General features: G+C 40.9%; 2 protein-coding genes across 10 annotated transcripts; one reads left to right on the top strand and one right to left on the bottom strand.

Moving 5' to 3' along the window:
* Positions 1–1,486: 1,486 nt before the first annotated feature.
* On the top strand, positions 1,487–5,693 carry LOC102707673 (uncharacterized protein At4g13200, chloroplastic). Of its 5 annotated transcripts, none has more exons than XM_006653532.3 (5): positions 1,487–1,862; positions 1,958–2,112; positions 2,505–3,276; positions 3,393–3,475; positions 4,095–4,180. In XM_006653532.3, the coding sequence occupies exons 1-3, from the start codon at positions 1,682–1,684 to the stop codon at positions 2,658–2,660; spliced, it is 492 nt and encodes a 163-aa protein (XP_006653595.1). In that variant the 5' UTR covers positions 1,487–1,681; the 3' UTR covers positions 2,661–3,276; positions 3,393–3,475; positions 4,095–4,180. The 5 variants fall into 5 exon arrangements, with proteins under 5 accessions (XP_006653595.1, XP_015692294.1, XP_015692295.1 ...); XM_015836808.2 differs by having other exon boundaries at positions 3,396–3,475; XM_015836809.2 differs by having other exon boundaries at positions 3,405–3,475.
* LOC102705064 (beta-glucosidase 16-like) lies at positions 4,105–18,635 on the bottom strand. 5 transcript variants are annotated; one of them, XM_040523675.1, is made up of 12 exons: positions 18,306–18,630; positions 9,281–9,347; positions 7,787–7,848; positions 7,619–7,694; positions 7,472–7,546; positions 6,433–6,520; positions 6,090–6,342; positions 5,624–5,739; positions 4,904–5,156; positions 4,706–4,808; positions 4,447–4,555; positions 4,105–4,341 (listed from the first exon to the last, which is right to left on the bottom strand). In XM_040523675.1, the coding sequence occupies exons 1-12, from the start codon at positions 18,447–18,449 to the stop codon at positions 4,128–4,130; spliced, it is 1,560 nt and encodes a 519-aa protein (XP_040379609.1). In that variant the 5' UTR covers positions 18,450–18,630; the 3' UTR covers positions 4,105–4,127. The 5 variants fall into 5 exon arrangements, with proteins under 5 accessions (XP_040379609.1, XP_040379610.1, XP_040379608.1 ...); XM_040523676.1 differs by lacking the exon at positions 18,306–18,630 and adding an exon at positions 9,455–9,625; XM_006652447.3 differs by lacking the exons at positions 4,105–4,341; positions 4,447–4,555; positions 4,706–4,808; ... (6 more) ...; positions 7,787–7,848; positions 9,281–9,347 and adding exons at positions 12,784–13,218; positions 13,407–13,512; positions 13,657–13,759; ... (6 more) ...; positions 16,398–16,459; positions 18,114–18,180 and having other exon boundaries at positions 18,306–18,626.

Here is an 18,635-nt window from a genome sequence, read left to right on the forward strand (position 1 = left end):
CTTCTCTACACGCCGACAACCACCGTTATTGCCCGCTAGGCTGTTGTTGTTGTCTGACACCCTTATCCACGTGGCCCTGTTTGTGCTTGCACCCATAGCGCCGACACTACCACACGTCCAAGCATCGTTGTCCTATCCAGCATGCTCTGCTTTGTTGTGTGCTATCCCTATTGTTGCTTTGCACAACACCGCCACGACATCGTGTCCCGTGCCATCACCATTTCGGTGCACCAACCTCCGCCTTCCACCGCCTCTTCCCCGACTATAAATAGCCCTTAGTGTTCTCTTCTTCCCCCACTCCACTCCCGCCATTCCCGTCAACCCAACCGAAAAAATACTTGCTATATTTGATGATGGGGAGAGTAATATTTATGATATCACTGTCGTCGTCTTGACTAGTCATCTGGTATCAATATTGAGTGTGTTCCAAGTGTTAGTATGTATATGTCATCTTTGTTTATTTCTCTATAATATTGTCTGTGGATGTTTTAATAGTATAATCAAAAGTCAACGACATCAAATAAAACAACGAATGGATTATGTCTCCGGTGTTTCTTTCACAATCGTCTGGTTTATAAAATAATTAAATATATTGTCATTATTAATATTACAATTTTTTAAATATATTTATTTAATTTAACACTTTACTTCTATTGAATTAGATATTAGAATTAAAACATACCTTTTTGTTGGTATTTATTCTTTCCATTTTATATTATAATATACTTAACTACAATATCAAATTGATTTCATTAAATCCACAAAAAATGTCTTGATGATGCATTTTATTAAGTATTGTAAATTATTTGTTGTTGCTATAGCTTCTCAACAATGTTGTTGTATTTTAGTATACATGTATCAAGTTTGAGTTCACTTGAAAAATTTTATAATATACTCTAATCATTAGATTATACCAAATGTCACTCCCTTATTTATCTATAAATATCGTTGAAGTTTATATGATTATTTGTATGATATAATATTATCTAATGATATTGTTATCTTGTAACATTATAGATTAGGTTTAAAAAACATCTCAAAATTTTTAAAAACTAGTCAAGTAACATGGATGAATATGTACGATCATTATCATTAACCTGTGTACAAATCATAAACAATATATACCGTAAGTAACACTTGTTTCTCCAAGACTATTTTTTCAAAAACCAAACCCGAGGATCTATTTTTTTTTTTGCAAAATTACTTCATACTGGAGTTGTATCTTTTGGAGTTTATTTGTATCAGACTGGTGCCTTTTTCACTTCTGTTTTTTTTCTCCTTATATTTTTCTCTGCCTTTTCATTCTCCCTCTTTTCTGCCACCTTTTTTCTCTCTCCTCCGTTACACTCTCACTCCGTGGTGGGCCGGTCTGGTCGAACTCCGTTACACTCTCACTCCGTGGTGGGCCGGTCTGGTCGAAGCCCAGTGGGCGACAAGCCCATCACGGCGTGAGATGTTTGACGGGAAACAAGAAAAGGGTAAAAATAAAATAAAAGAAAAGAAAAAAAATTAAATCCAGAACTGCCGAGAGAATCCCTCCATTTCCCCGGCTGTCCCGAATCCACGCCGCGCGTCCGCCGACCTCACCGCCGGTGGCCGGGGTGGTTCCAGCAACTCCCATCCGCCCGCGGCCGCTGCAAGCCGCGGAATCCCACTGGACCGCGGCTCAGGCCCCGAGCACATGGCACCGCTCCCACCACCACCGGCGGCAGCGGCTGCCTCCCCCATCTGCTGCGTCTCGCTCCACTCCCCCGGCCGCCGCCGCGCTTCCTTCTCCGCCGCCCCGTCCTCCGCCAGAAGCTTCCCCAGATTCTCGGCCAGGAGTAGTGGCGGCGGCGGCGCTAGTCCGGGGCCCAAACCAGGTAGGTGATTCCTGTTTGGTGCGTGGTGGAGGGGGTGTGACCGAGACTCCCAGAGAGAAGCACCTCTGAACTGGGTTTTTGCTGTTGTTGTGTAGGTGACGACGAGAGCAAGGCTGTCCTTGACGCCTTCTTCCTCGGGAAGGCCTTCGCGGAGGCGCTGACCGAGAGGGTGGAGTCGGTGGTGGGCGAGGTGTTCAGTGTCGTGGGACAGTGGCAAGCCGAGCAGCAGAAGCAGGTCCAAGAGTTCCAGGTACTGCATCACCACTGTCCTTTCTCTGGATGGGCACTCCTCGTATGAGAATGTTACAACGTGTGAGCCTGGACTGTGGAAAGAGTTGTGATCTAGATGGTGAAATACTACATAAATTCCCTAACTCAAGTGGGTACTTGCAACTGTGTCTATGAATATGGGAATTGGCAATTAGAGAGCTAACTACATGATGTATATCTTTCACGCCTTAGCCTCGGTGCACAAGGGGTGCTTAGGTTTCAAAACCAACTGGTTGCTACTAATAATTATTGATCACTGCATGACATATAAATATATAATTAGAACTTTAGAATCACCCTACCATTCTTATGTAAATTTAAATGCATGGCACATCCTTATAAATTTTCTTGGTGGGATAATGGTAATTACAGGAGGAGGTAGTTCAAAGAGCCCAAAAGGCAAAAGAGAGAGCTGCTATAGAGGTCGTCGATGAGACGAGCCCGAAGACTTTGAGGGAGCCTTCAAAAACAATTGTGACACCTGCACCTGCGACACCTCCTCCACCTCCTCCCACCCAGGAAGAATAGTTATAGCCTTGTAGGCGGTGGTGAAGAGTTAATGCTGCATGAAGATGCATTTTTTTAATCCAAGTAAGAGATTCTCCAGTGAGATGTACCCCTGAAATGTCTTTTTCTTCTATAGTGAATACCCGGCATTTCAATAAAAAGAATGGATGGTTCACTTTTCACATATGTATGAAATGGAACTTAGCAGTTTACTTTGGATTTTTAGAAAAAACAATATTTGCAAATACAATTATAAGGAGATGATATGTCTACTCTGTATCAGGTTCTGTCCTAGTTGTATGCAACACTTCATCCTAGTTATCAGATTAAAACAACCCTGAAGACCAGAAACAATTGCTTGAAACTCCACATGACACCTTTCTTGACAACATCCAGAAAACTTCAAAGGAGACATGTCGGAGATGAAGAGTGATTTGTGCATAAAAAACTCAAAATAACTTGAATATTGCTCTGCCTGGACTGTCATATTACACGTGACTTTGCATATGGTGTTTTGACTTTGTCCTTTCAGATGCGTTGAGGCATTCATTGAGCTTTACTTGTTAGCATTCGGTTTCCAGAGAATGCAGATATGACTAACTGGATTATGAGTGCAGCACTTTTCATGTATTTAGAGGTACAAGCTTTGTTTGATTTCATGAATTTCTGTTGTGTCGAAATGCTTCAGTTGGATACTAATACCCATAACGCAGGTCTTTAATGTTAGTGTAGTCTAACACTGATGATCTTAAGAAGTTTCTGCAGACAAATTGGCGAAAACGCTCTCAATCATTGATGAAGTACAAGCAAAATCATCATCGGAAGATAGAAGGCAGGTATTCATGTAATTATTTTTTTGTTCTTTTGTTAATTATTACTATCATTTAATTGAGCGTGCTTATAATTGAACTGTAGAATGGTCAAATTCAACCTAAAATCGATAAATTACAATATTAGAGCCAGAATATTGGTGTAGAGTGACAAGGAAATCTACCAAAGTAATTTTACACGCTTATTTACCACATCAATGGAATCTACCACACCTAGGCATTAAAAAATTGTACTTATGTGTTAGGAATCCACATATACTTTATAAGGTTTATCTCTGTTGTACTTCATGGCCTTTTATGACTGTACAAGTGAAATTTCAGTGGCTGAATCCCTCTTGACCGTAGTTCGGCCCATGCCTATAGAGCAGTATGTCCATGCATTGCACATATTTGGGCCCATTGAGGTTTTGGAGGCCAGTGTTTGAACCGCTGTTGCTGTTCCATGGTAGCCCAGTCCATCAACTTCTCACCACGCCATTCACCCGTTAGGACTGTAAAGCATCTTGATTGGAGAACAAGTGCATATATATGAAGTAACAGAGAGGGAGTTTCTTTTTAGAATCAATAAAGGGATTTTCTTTCCTTGTACACACTCAAAAAACATCTCTCTCTACTTCAACAACAGGAAGAGCACCATGGCTTCTATTATCAGGGTTATTCAATAATCTGCTCTATGTGACTGCACTTGGAGACCGCCTGTCAGCCTGGAACCCATGAGGAAATCTTTGTACCACTTGGCAGACATCTTGGGAGTCCTCTCTTGCGTGTCAAAATCCACATGGTATAGCCCGAACTTGACGGTGTAACCAAACGTCCACTCAAAATTGTCCATGAGAGACCACACGAAGTAGCCTCCTACATTTGCTCCCTTTCTGTAGTAAGCATTTCAGCAGATGGACATTTCTCTGTGTGAGCAGATGTGCAATGGACATGAATAGATTGTACATATATGTATAAAAAGTTTAGTAATGCATCACCTGATTGCTGAAGAGAGATACTTGAGGTAATCATGCAAGTAGCTGACTCTTTCCACATCATTGATCAACTCTTCCATATTGGTGTCGTTGTGTATACGCTGCGAGTAGCCTAAGAGAAAATAACAGGACACATGATCAATCAGAATGAAATAAACGCAAAAAGTTGTATGAGCTTGCTAGCAAATCTTTATAAGTTCTTCTTTTGGAAAGCCAAATCTTCACATGATTAAGAATCCAAATAGTATCATTTGGTACTCACCGTTCTCAGTAATGTAGATAATTGTGTCTTTGTATCGGTCGGTCACGTACATGACAGCCGACTCTATGCCTTGTGGGACGACAAAGAACACATCAAATGCAGTCTACAACGTTGATCATATCACACAGTCACATGTACCTGAGATATATATAACTGAATAAAAGTTGCAAAGATTAACTAGAAACAAGTAGTTCTTACAGGTTTCCCAATTTTTACGCCGTTTCTTTCACTTGGGGCATATACGAGAGCATTTGACTCGTAAGTGTTAAGCTTGCAGGGAGAATAGATGCAATCCTTTGCATAAATTGATGTGTAATGATTTATTCCAACGAAATCCACCTTGTTCGTCCATAGTAGTTTCTTCTCTTCTGCGGTAAACTCTGGCAAGTTTAATGAGAGGATCTCTCTCATTTCTCTAGGGTAATCACCAAAGAATATTGGATCCAAAAACCTGAAAGTAACACATAATGCATGAAGCATCATGACACCTTCAGAGCTACAAACTTGAAAGACTTGTCACTACTCACTACTCACTACATAACAAAGGGAGAAATGATCCTAAACACATTGCATGTTCTCTACTCTCTGAAGCACATGTTCGTTTTGTTTTTATTTCTAGAGCAACTACCATACATGTTCCTTCTTTTTTGTTTTAAAAGAAAAACATCACTCTGTTCGTGATCACTGTGGGTAATCATTTGGGTGCGGTGCCGTCCACATTTTTAATTGAGGTCCTCAGAGTGAAGTTCAATAATTTCCGTCCACAATACGTGCTCTTTTTTTTCACTCTTTTGCAGGCTATTCTAGTTGGCAGATTCTGAATTTCTGCTTCTTTCATAAAATGCATTCAGAATTTCTAATACTACATGTCACACGTGTGCATCACTGAATAAAGCGGTGAAACAGGCAAAGCCATACCACTCCACCTCGAATGACAGTGCACGCCGTGCCGCCCGAACATCCTCCGTGGAATTCGTCAGCGGATCGTACCATTTCATCGCGATCACGATCCCGATCGAGCTGCCTTGCTTTGCCTAACAAAAGCAAAGAGAAGGCCAGGAGACAAGGCCACCTCTGCATCTCAGACGACACATCGAAACAACAATATTGTATATACACACAGTACCAACCAAGCACTCATTTTTTTTCACCTTTGTTTATGTTTATATGTTAAAATTTAAACTTTTAGCCTTAAATTTGGAGTTTTCTCACTGAGATTTATTTTTCAATATTGACTTTTAGATCACTAAGAATAAATATATAAATATTTTATTCACAAATTAGTTTTTATTTATAAATATGTCATTTAGGTTTTTCCATAAAAATCCAAACAATCACCCCAAGAGTACATGCACAGCTAAGGACCGAGGGTTGCGTAAATCACCTGATAATTCGTCTTGTAGTTCTGGACGGCAGCGGCGTGGGAGAGCAGGATGTTGTGCGCCGCGACGTACGGCTCCCGGCGTGAGTCGCCGCCGCTGCAGCTGCCGAACGGCGGGGAGCAGCGGTTCGGAGGGTACACGCCCAGCATGAACTGGAACTTGCTGAGCAGGTTCGGCTCGTTGAACGTCGCCCAGAACCTGACCCGATCGCCAAACGCGTCGAAGCATACATCTGAGTAGTACACAAACTCCTCGCTGAAACATGCATACATGTATATCGGATTAAACTTAGCTGGACTGCGGAATCACACAAGAGGAAATTAATTATCTTGGCCATATGCATACCGGATTCCAGCACCTAACCAGCCGCCGTACCGGGCTTGCAGCTCGTGTGGAATGTCAAAATGGTTCAGTGTCACGAATGGTTGTATACCTGTCCAATAAAAAGAAAGAAAAAATTGCAACAGGATGTGTTGTTATTTGTTGAAGGACATTGGTATGGTACATTCTGCTACTGGCCGTAGTTAGAGATGGACAAAAGCTTGAAGCACATGGCTTGGATCGACTCAAATTCATAGTCTTGATGAGTCTAGCCAAGCCAATCTTTTAGCCTGTGAGCTTAACAAGATAAGATAGCTAGTTAGTACAAAATCACTATATTTTACGTATGTTGAACCTATTAACTAGTGTTTAGTCTTATAATCACATCCAAGTAAGTTATTTGTTAGTCAGTGCTTATTCTTATGTTAATATATGATAAAATGATAAATTTATAAAGTTATAGAGATGATTTAAACGAGATATACAATCCCATATTTTCACTTATGCTTATTCATATAAGCCAAAATTTAAACATTTAACCTTAAATTTAGAGTTGATTTTGAATTTTTTCATTGTAGTTTATTTTTCGTGCTTGCCTTTTAATCACTAAAAACATATCCACAAATTATTTTTCATTTATAAATATGTCGTTAAACAATCACCCCACAACTAATTAACAAGCCAGCTTGTCAGTGTTAACAAGACAAACCGAGCAGGCTCGTTAAGTTAGCGAGTCCAAATGAGCCGAGCCTTAACGCTTGTTATCCACCCATAGCAATAGTGTAAAATAATTTAAGTCTAAAAATATATTTTTATAAGTATATAAAATATTTTTTCAAATCTTTTGTAAGATATATTTACCGATTCTTCTATTTTATTTTAACATAGTATATGTTGCATGAACTTATTGGCTTATTGTAACGTTATATGTTTTAGTTTCAATTTTACCTCTATAAAATATTTACTACACATATTACAAAATATAATACAATAAAAATTAGATCTAATGGATATAAAGCAATGAATGACCTATAAATCATCTAAGATTACCTTAAAAGACTACCTTTTTTAAGGAGGGCGTTGATCAGACGGTCGTAGAAGGCAATTCCTACTGAATTAACTCCTCCGAGCCGACCTCCTACGAGGATTAAAGAAACTTTATGGTCCATTGTAAGGTAAAACTCAGTACTGAAGATAAATCTTGACATACTTGGTAGAATTCTCGCCCACGAAATAGAGAATCTGTAGGAATTAACACCCAAGTTATGTAGAATATCCACATCTTCCTGTTCACAAGATCACACATGATTAAAATCCAAAAGACGCACATTGCATTACATGGACATGATTGCTTTGGCTTGTGAATATTCTCATGTACCATGTACCGATGGTAGTGGTCGTCCGCTACGTCCCCGTTGCGTCCATCCGAGATTCTTCCAGCTGACATGAATCAAAACAATTTTGAGAGAAAAACATGAAGCTAACTTGAATTACATTCCGATTTTAGGTATAGAGCAGCGGTCAGATACAAAACAAAGATGATGTCGACAAAAATGAGAAAAATGATATGCTCATTCATTATTTGAGCTAGAGGGAGATCAATTTTATACATAAAACTCTCATAAATGATCCCGTCTCTCCCAATTGAAATCTTGGTGTCATAAATATCACATACACATTGATACGTTTTATATGAAAAATTAGTGATGAGATCATGGATTGGCTGTTGACTCATCTCTATTTAAGTAGGGGCATTCACACGAGTTCAAATATATTGGACTTACGTTGGGTGATTGTTTGACTTTTTTAGTCATCAAAACACGACTTGATTCTAATACCTATGAGCCTATTTCGGGAGTTTAATATATTGGAAAAAAAGTTTGTGGAAAGTCAGTTTCTCAAAATATGGAAAAAACTTGTTTTCTAACTTCTGGCACCAGATCATTTTCTGAATTATATAACTTCGTATTCTTGTTTGAGAGGGCTTCGATTTCTAAAGATTATGTGAAAAACTGCAGCTACGGTAAATGGCCAAACAGACCCATAGGCTCAATTAGCAGCTCATCGCAGCATTATAAGCTAAAGGGCTGAGCTAGAGGAGGCCAATGTAACACATCAATTAGATAACCATGTGATTAGTTGGGCTATAGGGGATATTAGAGGCCTCCGCTCCCTGCTGCTGGGGTGAGTCTTGGCAGTATTGCTATCCTAGTGTCCTTCAATGAATAATGACAAAACCATGGACTGCCAACTTTTATATGAGCCATTTGGGTTATAGGTAATTAGGCATTTTCAGTCACATGTTAGTTAGCCCTCGAAGGGAAGGGAATGGAGGTAGGGATGGGCGCGACTGGCGCAGGTTCATATTGAAAATAAAACATTATTTGTTTATTTATGACAGAACTAGTCACAAATTATTTGTGGACTAGCTCATGTTCATCCCTACATGGACAGACATACTTGATTTTTATTTTTCCGTGGAGTATGCATGAATGACAGAATAGAAAGGACAAGAAATCCCAACTATACTTCTCCAATGCGAGTTAAAAGAATTGAAGACACCGATTACTACATACACTGTGTGTTGATGAATACATCCCAACTACTGATGCACATGCCATCTCTGAGGGTGCTAGAAGCCAGAAGGTCCATGGCCCAATAGGTGGGAGTAGAAGCCAGAAGGTCCAGCCGTCCAAGGTAATAAGTATAGGTTTATCTAGTAGATTAGTGTGCACAGAGAATATTTTTCTCTTTTCATTTTGTATGCTTGTATCTATATGTGCACAGGTTTATCTAAGATTTGGTAAGTTAACTCTAGGGCTCAATTAAAATTTGACTGCTGCCGGTTTGGCCGTGTGGAGAAATGACTTACCCTGCGCGTGGGTGAAGACATCCCAGATGCTGAGGCCCTTGTTATCCTCCAAGTACGCGCCCTCAATCTGGCAGCAGCAGCAGATCGAAACGGCGTACGTACATGTTACTGCTAGGAACGATGGAGAAGGGAAGGCAAGAGACCGCGGCCATGAGCCACGACGATCGACCAAACCTGGTAAGCGGACGTCGCGGCGCCGAAGAGGAACCCCGGTGGGAAGTCGTCCCGGTCGAGCCCGCGCGCGCCCGCCGCGAGCGCCGCCGCGACCACGGCCATCACCGCAATGCACGTCGCCACGCGGCCCATCGATCCCCCCACCTGCACTGCACACGCGGCCTTCTCGCTCCCGCTTTATGCTACGGTGTCTCGAGAAACAAAAGAAGGGGATGCGCGCCCCGTTAAAAATTGGAGTGTGGGACGCCGCGCGTGGATGCACGTGAGAAATCCGGGTTAGTCGTCGTCGTACCGTTAGTGGTGGCTTAGACAAACCCGGCTCGTCCGAACCCCTCGACGTGCGCGCACCGTCCGCGCGAGGACCCGGGCAACCCGTACGTACGTGTGCGGGGGCGCGCGTGTATGTACGGGATCAATTGATCGTTCGCCATCGGGTAGGCACACGGCAAGTAAACAGGCCAGCCCTACCTCTAGTCTGCAGAGTTGTGTTTGACGTGTAGTGGTTTGTTTGTCAACCCTAATTGTCGATAACATCGCCGGCTGCGGCGAGGCAGTAAACAGCGAATGTCGTATATAACTTATTTTGTTTTTTTTAAGTTTATACATATAAAGTTTATAAAATTGATGTTTATACATATAAAGTTTACATATTCACAGTGACGGAAGACGATTTAAAATTGAGGTGTGGTCATGACAGTGCCGATTATCGGAGTGAATCTTTACCTCGAGAAAAAAAGATTGACAACAACAGATCACTAATTTATAGCACATTAATTTTCAACATAAATATAGACAAACAAAGAAAACTAATATTACCTTGCGCCCTTCCCATGCGTCGCCCTCGCACCACGGACTGCCCTCAGCCACTCTGACCCCCGACGACGACGAGATGATGACCGACGCGGTCACGCCGCGAGCTGGTGAAGCCTGGAGCAACCGAGCAGGTGGATGACAGCGGCTGCGACTGTGCGCCTAATTACTTCCACCCCTAACCCAACTGGCCCCGTCGGCTTACCTCTCTGCTTGCCGCAGTGCCGCCTGGCCTCCTGCTCGGGCACATGGTCTCAGCCCCTACGTCGCACCACCGCCTGCGCCACTTGTGCTCATGCGTCGCACCGCAACCTGCGGTCGCCCAGTCGCCTAGCCGCCCAACCGAATGACCGACCCATCACCTCGATGACCGACACAGTGATGGTAAGCCGACGATGCCTAGAGAAAGTGGAGCATGTCATTTGGTTTGGTGAATGACGAATTGACGGCGGCTACGATTTTGTGCGATTGTACCATTCTTAGGTTAATAGCCATCTTGAACGGTTGGGCCTATGGTTCCTGGTTTCCCACTTTCCCTTCTAGGGTGTGGACCGCCTGTTACGTGTTGGGTCGTGGTTCACTTGCTCGGTTACTCTCGCACCCCACAGCCGCAATCCATCGCCTCGATGCGGTGCTGCATGCAGCTCCAACTTGCGTTGCCACCACCGCGCCATGGCATACCACTGCTTGGTAGGGAGGATTGGGGGGGGGGGCTAGTACAAAGGTCAAGGTATGGCGAGTGCCATATGTTGCCACGATAGGTCCTCCGCCCCTATATATTGGACTCCAATTCGAACTAGAATTCGATAAATTTATATACTTAAATTTTATAAGCGAAAATGTTATATATCAAAAGTTTATACATGTTAGTTTAATGAAGTGTTCGTGTGAAAACCATTCACGCGAATGTTCACCGGATGACTCGCAGGACCTAGCCATGCCCCCATCAAGTTTTATGGCCACAAGACGGATGCTGTGGATAGACAGACTGTGCTAGTTTGTATACTGCTGACATGCTCTTGTAACCGGTTTATCATGAAAGGCAGAGCCCGAACAGTGTCCAACGCATGCTCCCGTAACTCTGTCTTCTAATTTATATACTCCGAAAGCTGATATTGAACGAACCCTATTTGGTGGTTGGGCTGTGTCTGGCTAGGGCTAACTTTATAGGCCGTGTTCGTCCTTGTTAAGTTAATTTTATCTCTCTCGTTTTTCGTGCATACGTTTTACGAACTACGTTATTTTTGATTAAAAAATTATAGAAAATTATTTTTAAAAATCATATTAGTCTATTTTATATTTTTAATAATTATTTAATTATATATAATCTATTACTATGTTTTTTGTTGACAGAAGTTAACTTACCCTTAAAAAGAACGCGGCCTTAGTCGGTCCCTGAATAATTCAAAATCGACTCACGTTCAAATAATATATTAAATTTTAACTTACAGTAATTAGAGCCGAATGTAATTTATACGCGAGTCGATCGACGCCGCTTCGCCACTCTAGAGATGACACGAGACATGTCTGGAGTTATTACGCGGACGAGTAGTTATGACTAAAGTATATCCGTCAAATCAAATTAAATGACTTGAGTAATACACGTACCATCACAGAGATTTAGGCTTTTAGATCAATTTTTTTCAAAAACATCCGATCGAATTTTTGAACACTTAAATAAAGCATTAAACATAGATGAATAAAAAACTAAGTACCCAGTTACGAAAGAAATCTTGAGATGAATCTTTTGAGCTTAATTAGTCCATGATTAACTATAAGTGCTACAGTAATCAACATGTGCTAATGACGAATTAATTATGCTCAAAAGATTCGTCTCGCGGTTTCTAGGCTAGCCGTGAAATTCGTTTTTTCATTCGTGTCCAAAGACCCAATCAACATCCGGTCAAACATTTAACGTGACACTTCTTTAAAAAATACTACGTTGCACGCAAAGACAAAGACAACAGGGAGCGGCCCCCCCCCCCCCCCCACACCCGCGTCTAATATCCCAAAGATCCTAACTAATGATATATAGGCTGGCTTCTTTTTCTCGGATTATTCTTAGTTTTTTTCTTGACTTTTATGCACGTACGCTTTTATATTTCATTTGCAAAAGGTTTTTAATGAGAAATTTATTATTTCTGTAAAATAGATTTTAACTTTTGTAGTATCTAATTTTATCGTTTACGCTACTAAATAGCTAGCTATAACAAAAATAAAACAATATCTCTGTCCCATAATAAATTTATTTTTTAATTTTTGGATAAAATGTTTTAACTCTTCGTCTTATTTGAAATTTTTTTGTGATTAATATTTTTATTGTTACTAGATGATAAAACATGAATAATATTTTATGCGTGATTAATTTTTTTAGTTTTTATATAAAATTTTTAAATAAGACGAATGGTCAAACGTTAGACACAGAAATTTGAAAAATAAAGTTATTATAGAACGCAGACATTATATTCTTCCCTATCTAATTGAAAAAGAATCAAGTGGGCTAGTAGCTGGTTTATGCGGTTGTTCCCCTGTTTCATTCGGGCGTGGAACCATTACCTAGTGTACATTTTAACATCTCCAGTATTACATTTCAACATGACTGAGTACATTTATTCTTTTTCCCGTCAGTTATACGACGAGCATATTTCTAAACAAGTGCAGAACGTACCATTACCTAGTGCTAGATTTATTCACTGCTAACGGCAGTCGGCAGAAGCATAACTTCTAGTACCAGGGTTCTTCAGGAATCTGCTCTACGTGACTGCACTTGGAGACCGTCTGCCTGCCTGCAGCCGGTGAGAAAATCTTTGTACCACGTGGCAGACATTCTGGGAATCCTCTCCTGCGTGTCAAAATCTACGTGGTACAGCCCGAACTTGACGGTGTAACCAAATGTCCACTCAAAATTGTCCACGATAGACCACACAAAGTAGCCCCTCACGTCTGCTCCCTTCCTGGAATTAATAGATACTTCTTCGTGTGAGCAGAAATAAGCAATTTTATAGTATTTGAGTAGGTACTGAGAGGTACTAACATTTTACATTGAAATTTTGATACCTCATGATACATTCTCAAAAACTGTAAAATTGTTTAGCAGAAATACAATAGACATGAATAGGCTGTAAGTTCAGTGCTGCGTGACCTAATTGCTGAAGAGAGATACGAGAGGTAATCATGCAAGTAGTTGACTCTCTCCACATCATTGATGATCAGCTCTTTTATGTTGGTGTCGCTGTGTTGCGAGTAGCCTGAAAGAAAATAACAGGGACCACCATCAATTATAATGAAATAGACACATGAAGGTGTGAACTTGCTACCAAATCACGTTTTTTTTCTCTCTCTCTGAAAGCTACTATATCTTTAGATGGCTGAGTCCAATTAATAACACTCACCGTTCTCAGTAATGTAGATAGCTGTGTTCTTATATCTGTCGTGGACATACATGACGGCCGACTCTATGCCTTTTGGGACGACAAAGTACGTATCAAATGCAGTCTACAAGGTTGATCATACCACATATTCACGGATGAGAGAAAGAAATAAACGCATGCTAGAGAAAATTAATTACAAATCAACTGGAGACAAGTATTTCTTACGGATCCCCCAATTTGTTTGCCGTTTCTTCTAGCTGTGGTGTACACCAGAGCATTCCCCTCGTAAGTGTCAAGCTTACACGGAGAATAGATGCAATCCTTCGCGTAAATTGACGTGTAATGATTTATCCCAATGAAATCCACCTTATTCATTTGTAGTAGTTTTTTCTCTTGTGGGGTAAACTTCGGTAAGTTCGATGATATGATCTCTCTCATATCTCTAGGGTAATCACCAAAGAATATTGGATCCAAAAACCTGAAAAGTAACATATACTCAATATAGCAAAGGGATAAATCAATAATCATTCCACTAACCTACGACCCCGTCTTCTTGCTTTTGTTTATGCTTTTAATCTTAAATTTAGAGTAGATTTTGGATTTTTTATTATATTTTTATTTCAATCTTGACTTTTTAGATCGCTAAGAACAACATATAAAAATTTTATTTGTAAACTATTTTTTATTTATAAATATGCCGTGGGCAATCACCCCCTAGTCATATTTACATTGCACGTTGTACTCTCTGAAAACTTGGATTATGTTTCCTGTATGTTCACATTCCTTTCGTCTCTAAAACAGCTAGCAGACGTTCTCATTATATTCCACCGAATAAAAAAAAAATCAGCACTCTGTTCATGATCACCGTGCGTTTCCGTCCACATTTTTAATTAAGGTCCTTTAGAAAATAATTTATGAACTACTCGAGCCATTTCTTTTCATTCTCTTGCAAGCTATTCTACTGGGTCAGGTGGATTCTGAATTTCTGCTTCGCTCATAAAAATGGATTCTGAATTTCTAGCGCTACGTTTGTACATCACTGAAGAAAAAGGGAAAAACATGCAAAGCCATACCAATCCACCTCGAAGGACTGCGCACGCCGTGCCGCCCGAACATCCTCTGTGGTGTTCGTCAGCGGCTCGTACCATTTCATTGCGATCACGATCCCGATCGAACCGCCTTGCTTTGCCTGACACGCATACACAAAGAGATGGTCAAGAGCACCGAGGTGGTTATTTGAACGGTCATATTTGCAAACAAAGAATATCTTGTTAATTAAAATTTTATATATATATTCTTAACGATTTAAAAATTAATGCTAGAAAATAAATTTCGGTGAAAAAAAACCCTAAATCAAATCAAAATTTAAGGCCGAAAATTACATGGCTAACTCTGCGTATCAGACGACACACTGAAACAACAGTGGTGTTCAGGCTCGGCTTGGGATCCAATCGAGGGTTGGTTGTGCAAATCACCTGATAATTTGCTTTATAGTTGTGGACGGCGGCGGCGTGGGAGAGCAGGATGTTGTGCGACGCGATGTACGGCTCTCGACCCGAGTCACCGCTGCTGCAGTTGCCAAATGGCGGGGAGCAGTGGTTGGGAGGGTACACGCCCAGGACGAACTGGAACCTGGTGAACAAGTTCGGCTCGTTGAACGTCGTCCAAAACCTAACCCGATCGCCGAACGCCCTGAAGCAAATGTCAGAGTAGTACACAAACTCCTCCCTGGATCATGCACACCAACGGTTAATCATGTAAGTTCAATTTAAGCTTAGCCGAAGCCGAGACAACACAAGAGGAAAACGTAGTCATTATTCATACTGGATCGCTGCGCCTAGCCAGCCGCCGAACCGGGTTTCCAGCTCGTGTGGAATATCGAAATGGTTCAGTGTCACGAATGGCTGTATGCCTGATAAAAACGAAAGACGAATGCGGGTATTTCATCTTGTTATTTGTCAAAGATTAGTGTGGGAAAGCCGACGACTTTTAACTCCAGCTGTGATAGATATCCAATCAGTCGAAAGGTTACCTTTCTGTAGGAGCGCGTCGATCAAACGGTTGTAGAAGGCAATTCCGGCTGAGTTAACTCCTCCAAGCCGGCCACCTGCGAGGATTCGAGGATAGATAAGGAACTGAATGGCGGTCTTAGGTAAAACTTTAGGGAACTGTTATTATACAATATTCCATTTTATAACGTATGATTTCTATTAGTTGTCATACCTCACTGCTATCAGATCTAATATCATACTGATATCAATTAATATTCACGTGATAACAATTAATTTAGTTGGTACCAACTGATACTAGTGTTGTAACAGTTGATATCGGAACGGTAACTGGTTGGTACTAACTAATATTAGGATAATATTAACTAATATAATATTGGTCATACTTATATAGAAGAAATAAAACTAAAACTAAAATGATCATTGGATGACTGTACGACAAACCACTCTTAAGTAGCGTCTTGATGGGGACTAGGGGTGTCCTGTTCAGTAAGGACGAGACACTGTGCTATAGATTTTCCTAAATTTTATTATAAAATAAAAATACATCAGTACTGCAAATATTTGTATTGTTCTTGACATACTTGGTAGAACTCTTGCCCACGAAATCGAGAATCTGTAGGAATCGACACCCAAGTTATGCAGGATATCCACATCTTCCTGTTTGCAACATCACACATGATTATAAATTAGAGATGCATCATGCATGACAATGGTGTGATTATAGCTTTGGCTTATAATTTTTTCATGTACCGTGTATCGATGGTAGTGGTCGTCCGCTATGTCCCCGTTGCCTCCATCTGAGATTTTTCCAGCTGAGACGATCGAATCAAAACAATTTTCAGAGAAAAAAAAAGAGGTCAAATTGAATTGCACACGCGTGTGCTCTGATTTTAGGTACTGAGGAGCCGTCAGATACAGCACGACGATGTCGATGGTATCGCGGAAAATCGATAATTTAATTCCGTACTTGTCCCTCTCTAGATTCTATAACAATCCAACTCTCAATAGCTTTAAGTATCTCAAAAACACAATAAGTTCTCAAAAAAGATATAATAATCGTTATTGCAAATTTTACAAATGACTTTTTAAACTTCTTAATAAGAAACAAATAGAAATGATTAGCCACATATACAATCAAATTGTGATGCATATTTCTATAACCCCTTTCATGAAAATACCTTTTTATTTATTTTATGCAATATCTATAATTACGTTGTTTTATGTGTTAAATAATGGGAATTTAGCTAGTAATAGAAAAAAATGAAAAACGTCATAACCACCAGCAATAATGCTCGGAGAAAGATAAGAACGGTGATACTGAGATTGCTGGGCCGCGTCCTGCCGGGGGTAAGTTATCTTAGCCCTCTTGTTTTTCACGCGCACGCTTCCCAAACTGCTAAACGGTGTATTTTTTACAAAATTTTTTTATAAAAAGTTGTTTTAAAAAATCATATTAATCTGTTGTATATTTTTAGTAATTAATAACTATTAATTATATACTAATCTATTACTATGTTTTTCGTGCCGGATAACTGACCCTCCCTCCCACCCCAAATGAATACGGCCCTAATGCTATGGGCCCTGGGACTAGCAAGTGGGCTCACCTTCAGAGCAGTGGACTCTAGAGACTTGCAATTGGACACAGGTAGTAACTGTGTGTCTGTGAGAAATTATTTGACCTAAATATTGGCAGTAGCTTGCAGATCAACTTTTGGGCACAGCGAAACTTATATCTATACTCCTATAAAAAAATGGTAACCGCCGCCGCCGCCATCACCTACCCTCGCTACAGTTTTATAATTTAGCCTTAAGTTTCTTGATATTAAAAACCACTTAAATATAGATTGGTATCTACATATAAATTTAAATTAATGTGACTATTTTATATAAAAAAAATTGATAACACGTCATAAAATTCATAGCAAAACATGGGCATTTAACTAGTATGAATATATGATACGGGCATCCATCCCTGAGCAGGGAAGTGAAGCACCCACCACAGTGTTTGTATGCTTCCGATTTTATTCTCTTTTGATAAGTAGTTTGGAGAATAATAATCATCAAGGACAAGAAAAAACAATATCATAGGCAAGAATCTGAACTCCTTGGCTGTGTTTTTTTTTTCTGAAGATTATTTGATTTTGTGATAGCTATTTAGCTACATAAATAATAAAATTAATCGATGAAAAGTTAAAAATCTACTCTAGAAAAGTAAAATGATGATTTTTTATGTATAATCTTTTTATAAAAACGGTTTAGGAATTTTTATGGTGATCGATGAGCTCGTTAGGTGTGCGTAAGGGTGATAATGAACTGTACCTTTGAGTTCTTTTACGACCGTTCTTGACCTTTGAAAATTTTAAACTTAAAATCTATAGATTTTAACTCATCTTGTTTTATACTCAATGCTAAATTTTGATTACAAAAAGTTAAGCCATTGACACCCTGTGCAGAGAAACAACTTACCATGCGTGTGGGTGAAGACATCCCAGTTGTTGAGACCCTTGTTGTCGTCCAAGTACGCGCCCTCAATCTGAAAGCAGCAGAAAACCGACTACCTGTCACTGCAAGAAACAGCCTGCAAGGGGAGCCAATCCATGCAAAAACCTCACACCCCCGGCATGCGCGCGAGGCCATGACGACGACCCACCCACCTACCTGGTAAGCGGACGTCGCGGCGCCGAAGAGGAACCCCGGCGGGAAGTCATCCCGGCCGAGCCCGCACGCGCCCGGCGGCGCCGCGAGCACCGCCAGCGCCGCGACCACCGCCACCGCTGCGCACGTCGCCGGCGCCACGGCCATCGATCCCCTCCCCCCTCCTCTCCCGTCTATCACCCTGCTCGCTGCCTCCGCGGCCCCGAGGAGAGAGCGGCGCGCGAGCCTTCTCTCTTTATAGTACGGACTACTATGAGCACGCCTCGCCTCGTTCGGTCGAAACGGGGCCTGCAGCGCAGGCTTTCGTCTCTTGGTGTTTTCTTCCCGGGAGGC

This window comes from Oryza brachyantha, chromosome 4, assembly GCF_000231095.2.
Source record: "Oryza brachyantha chromosome 4, ObraRS2, whole genome shotgun sequence".
In the NCBI taxonomy this organism is placed as follows: Eukaryota; Viridiplantae; Streptophyta; class Magnoliopsida; order Poales; family Poaceae; genus Oryza; species Oryza brachyantha.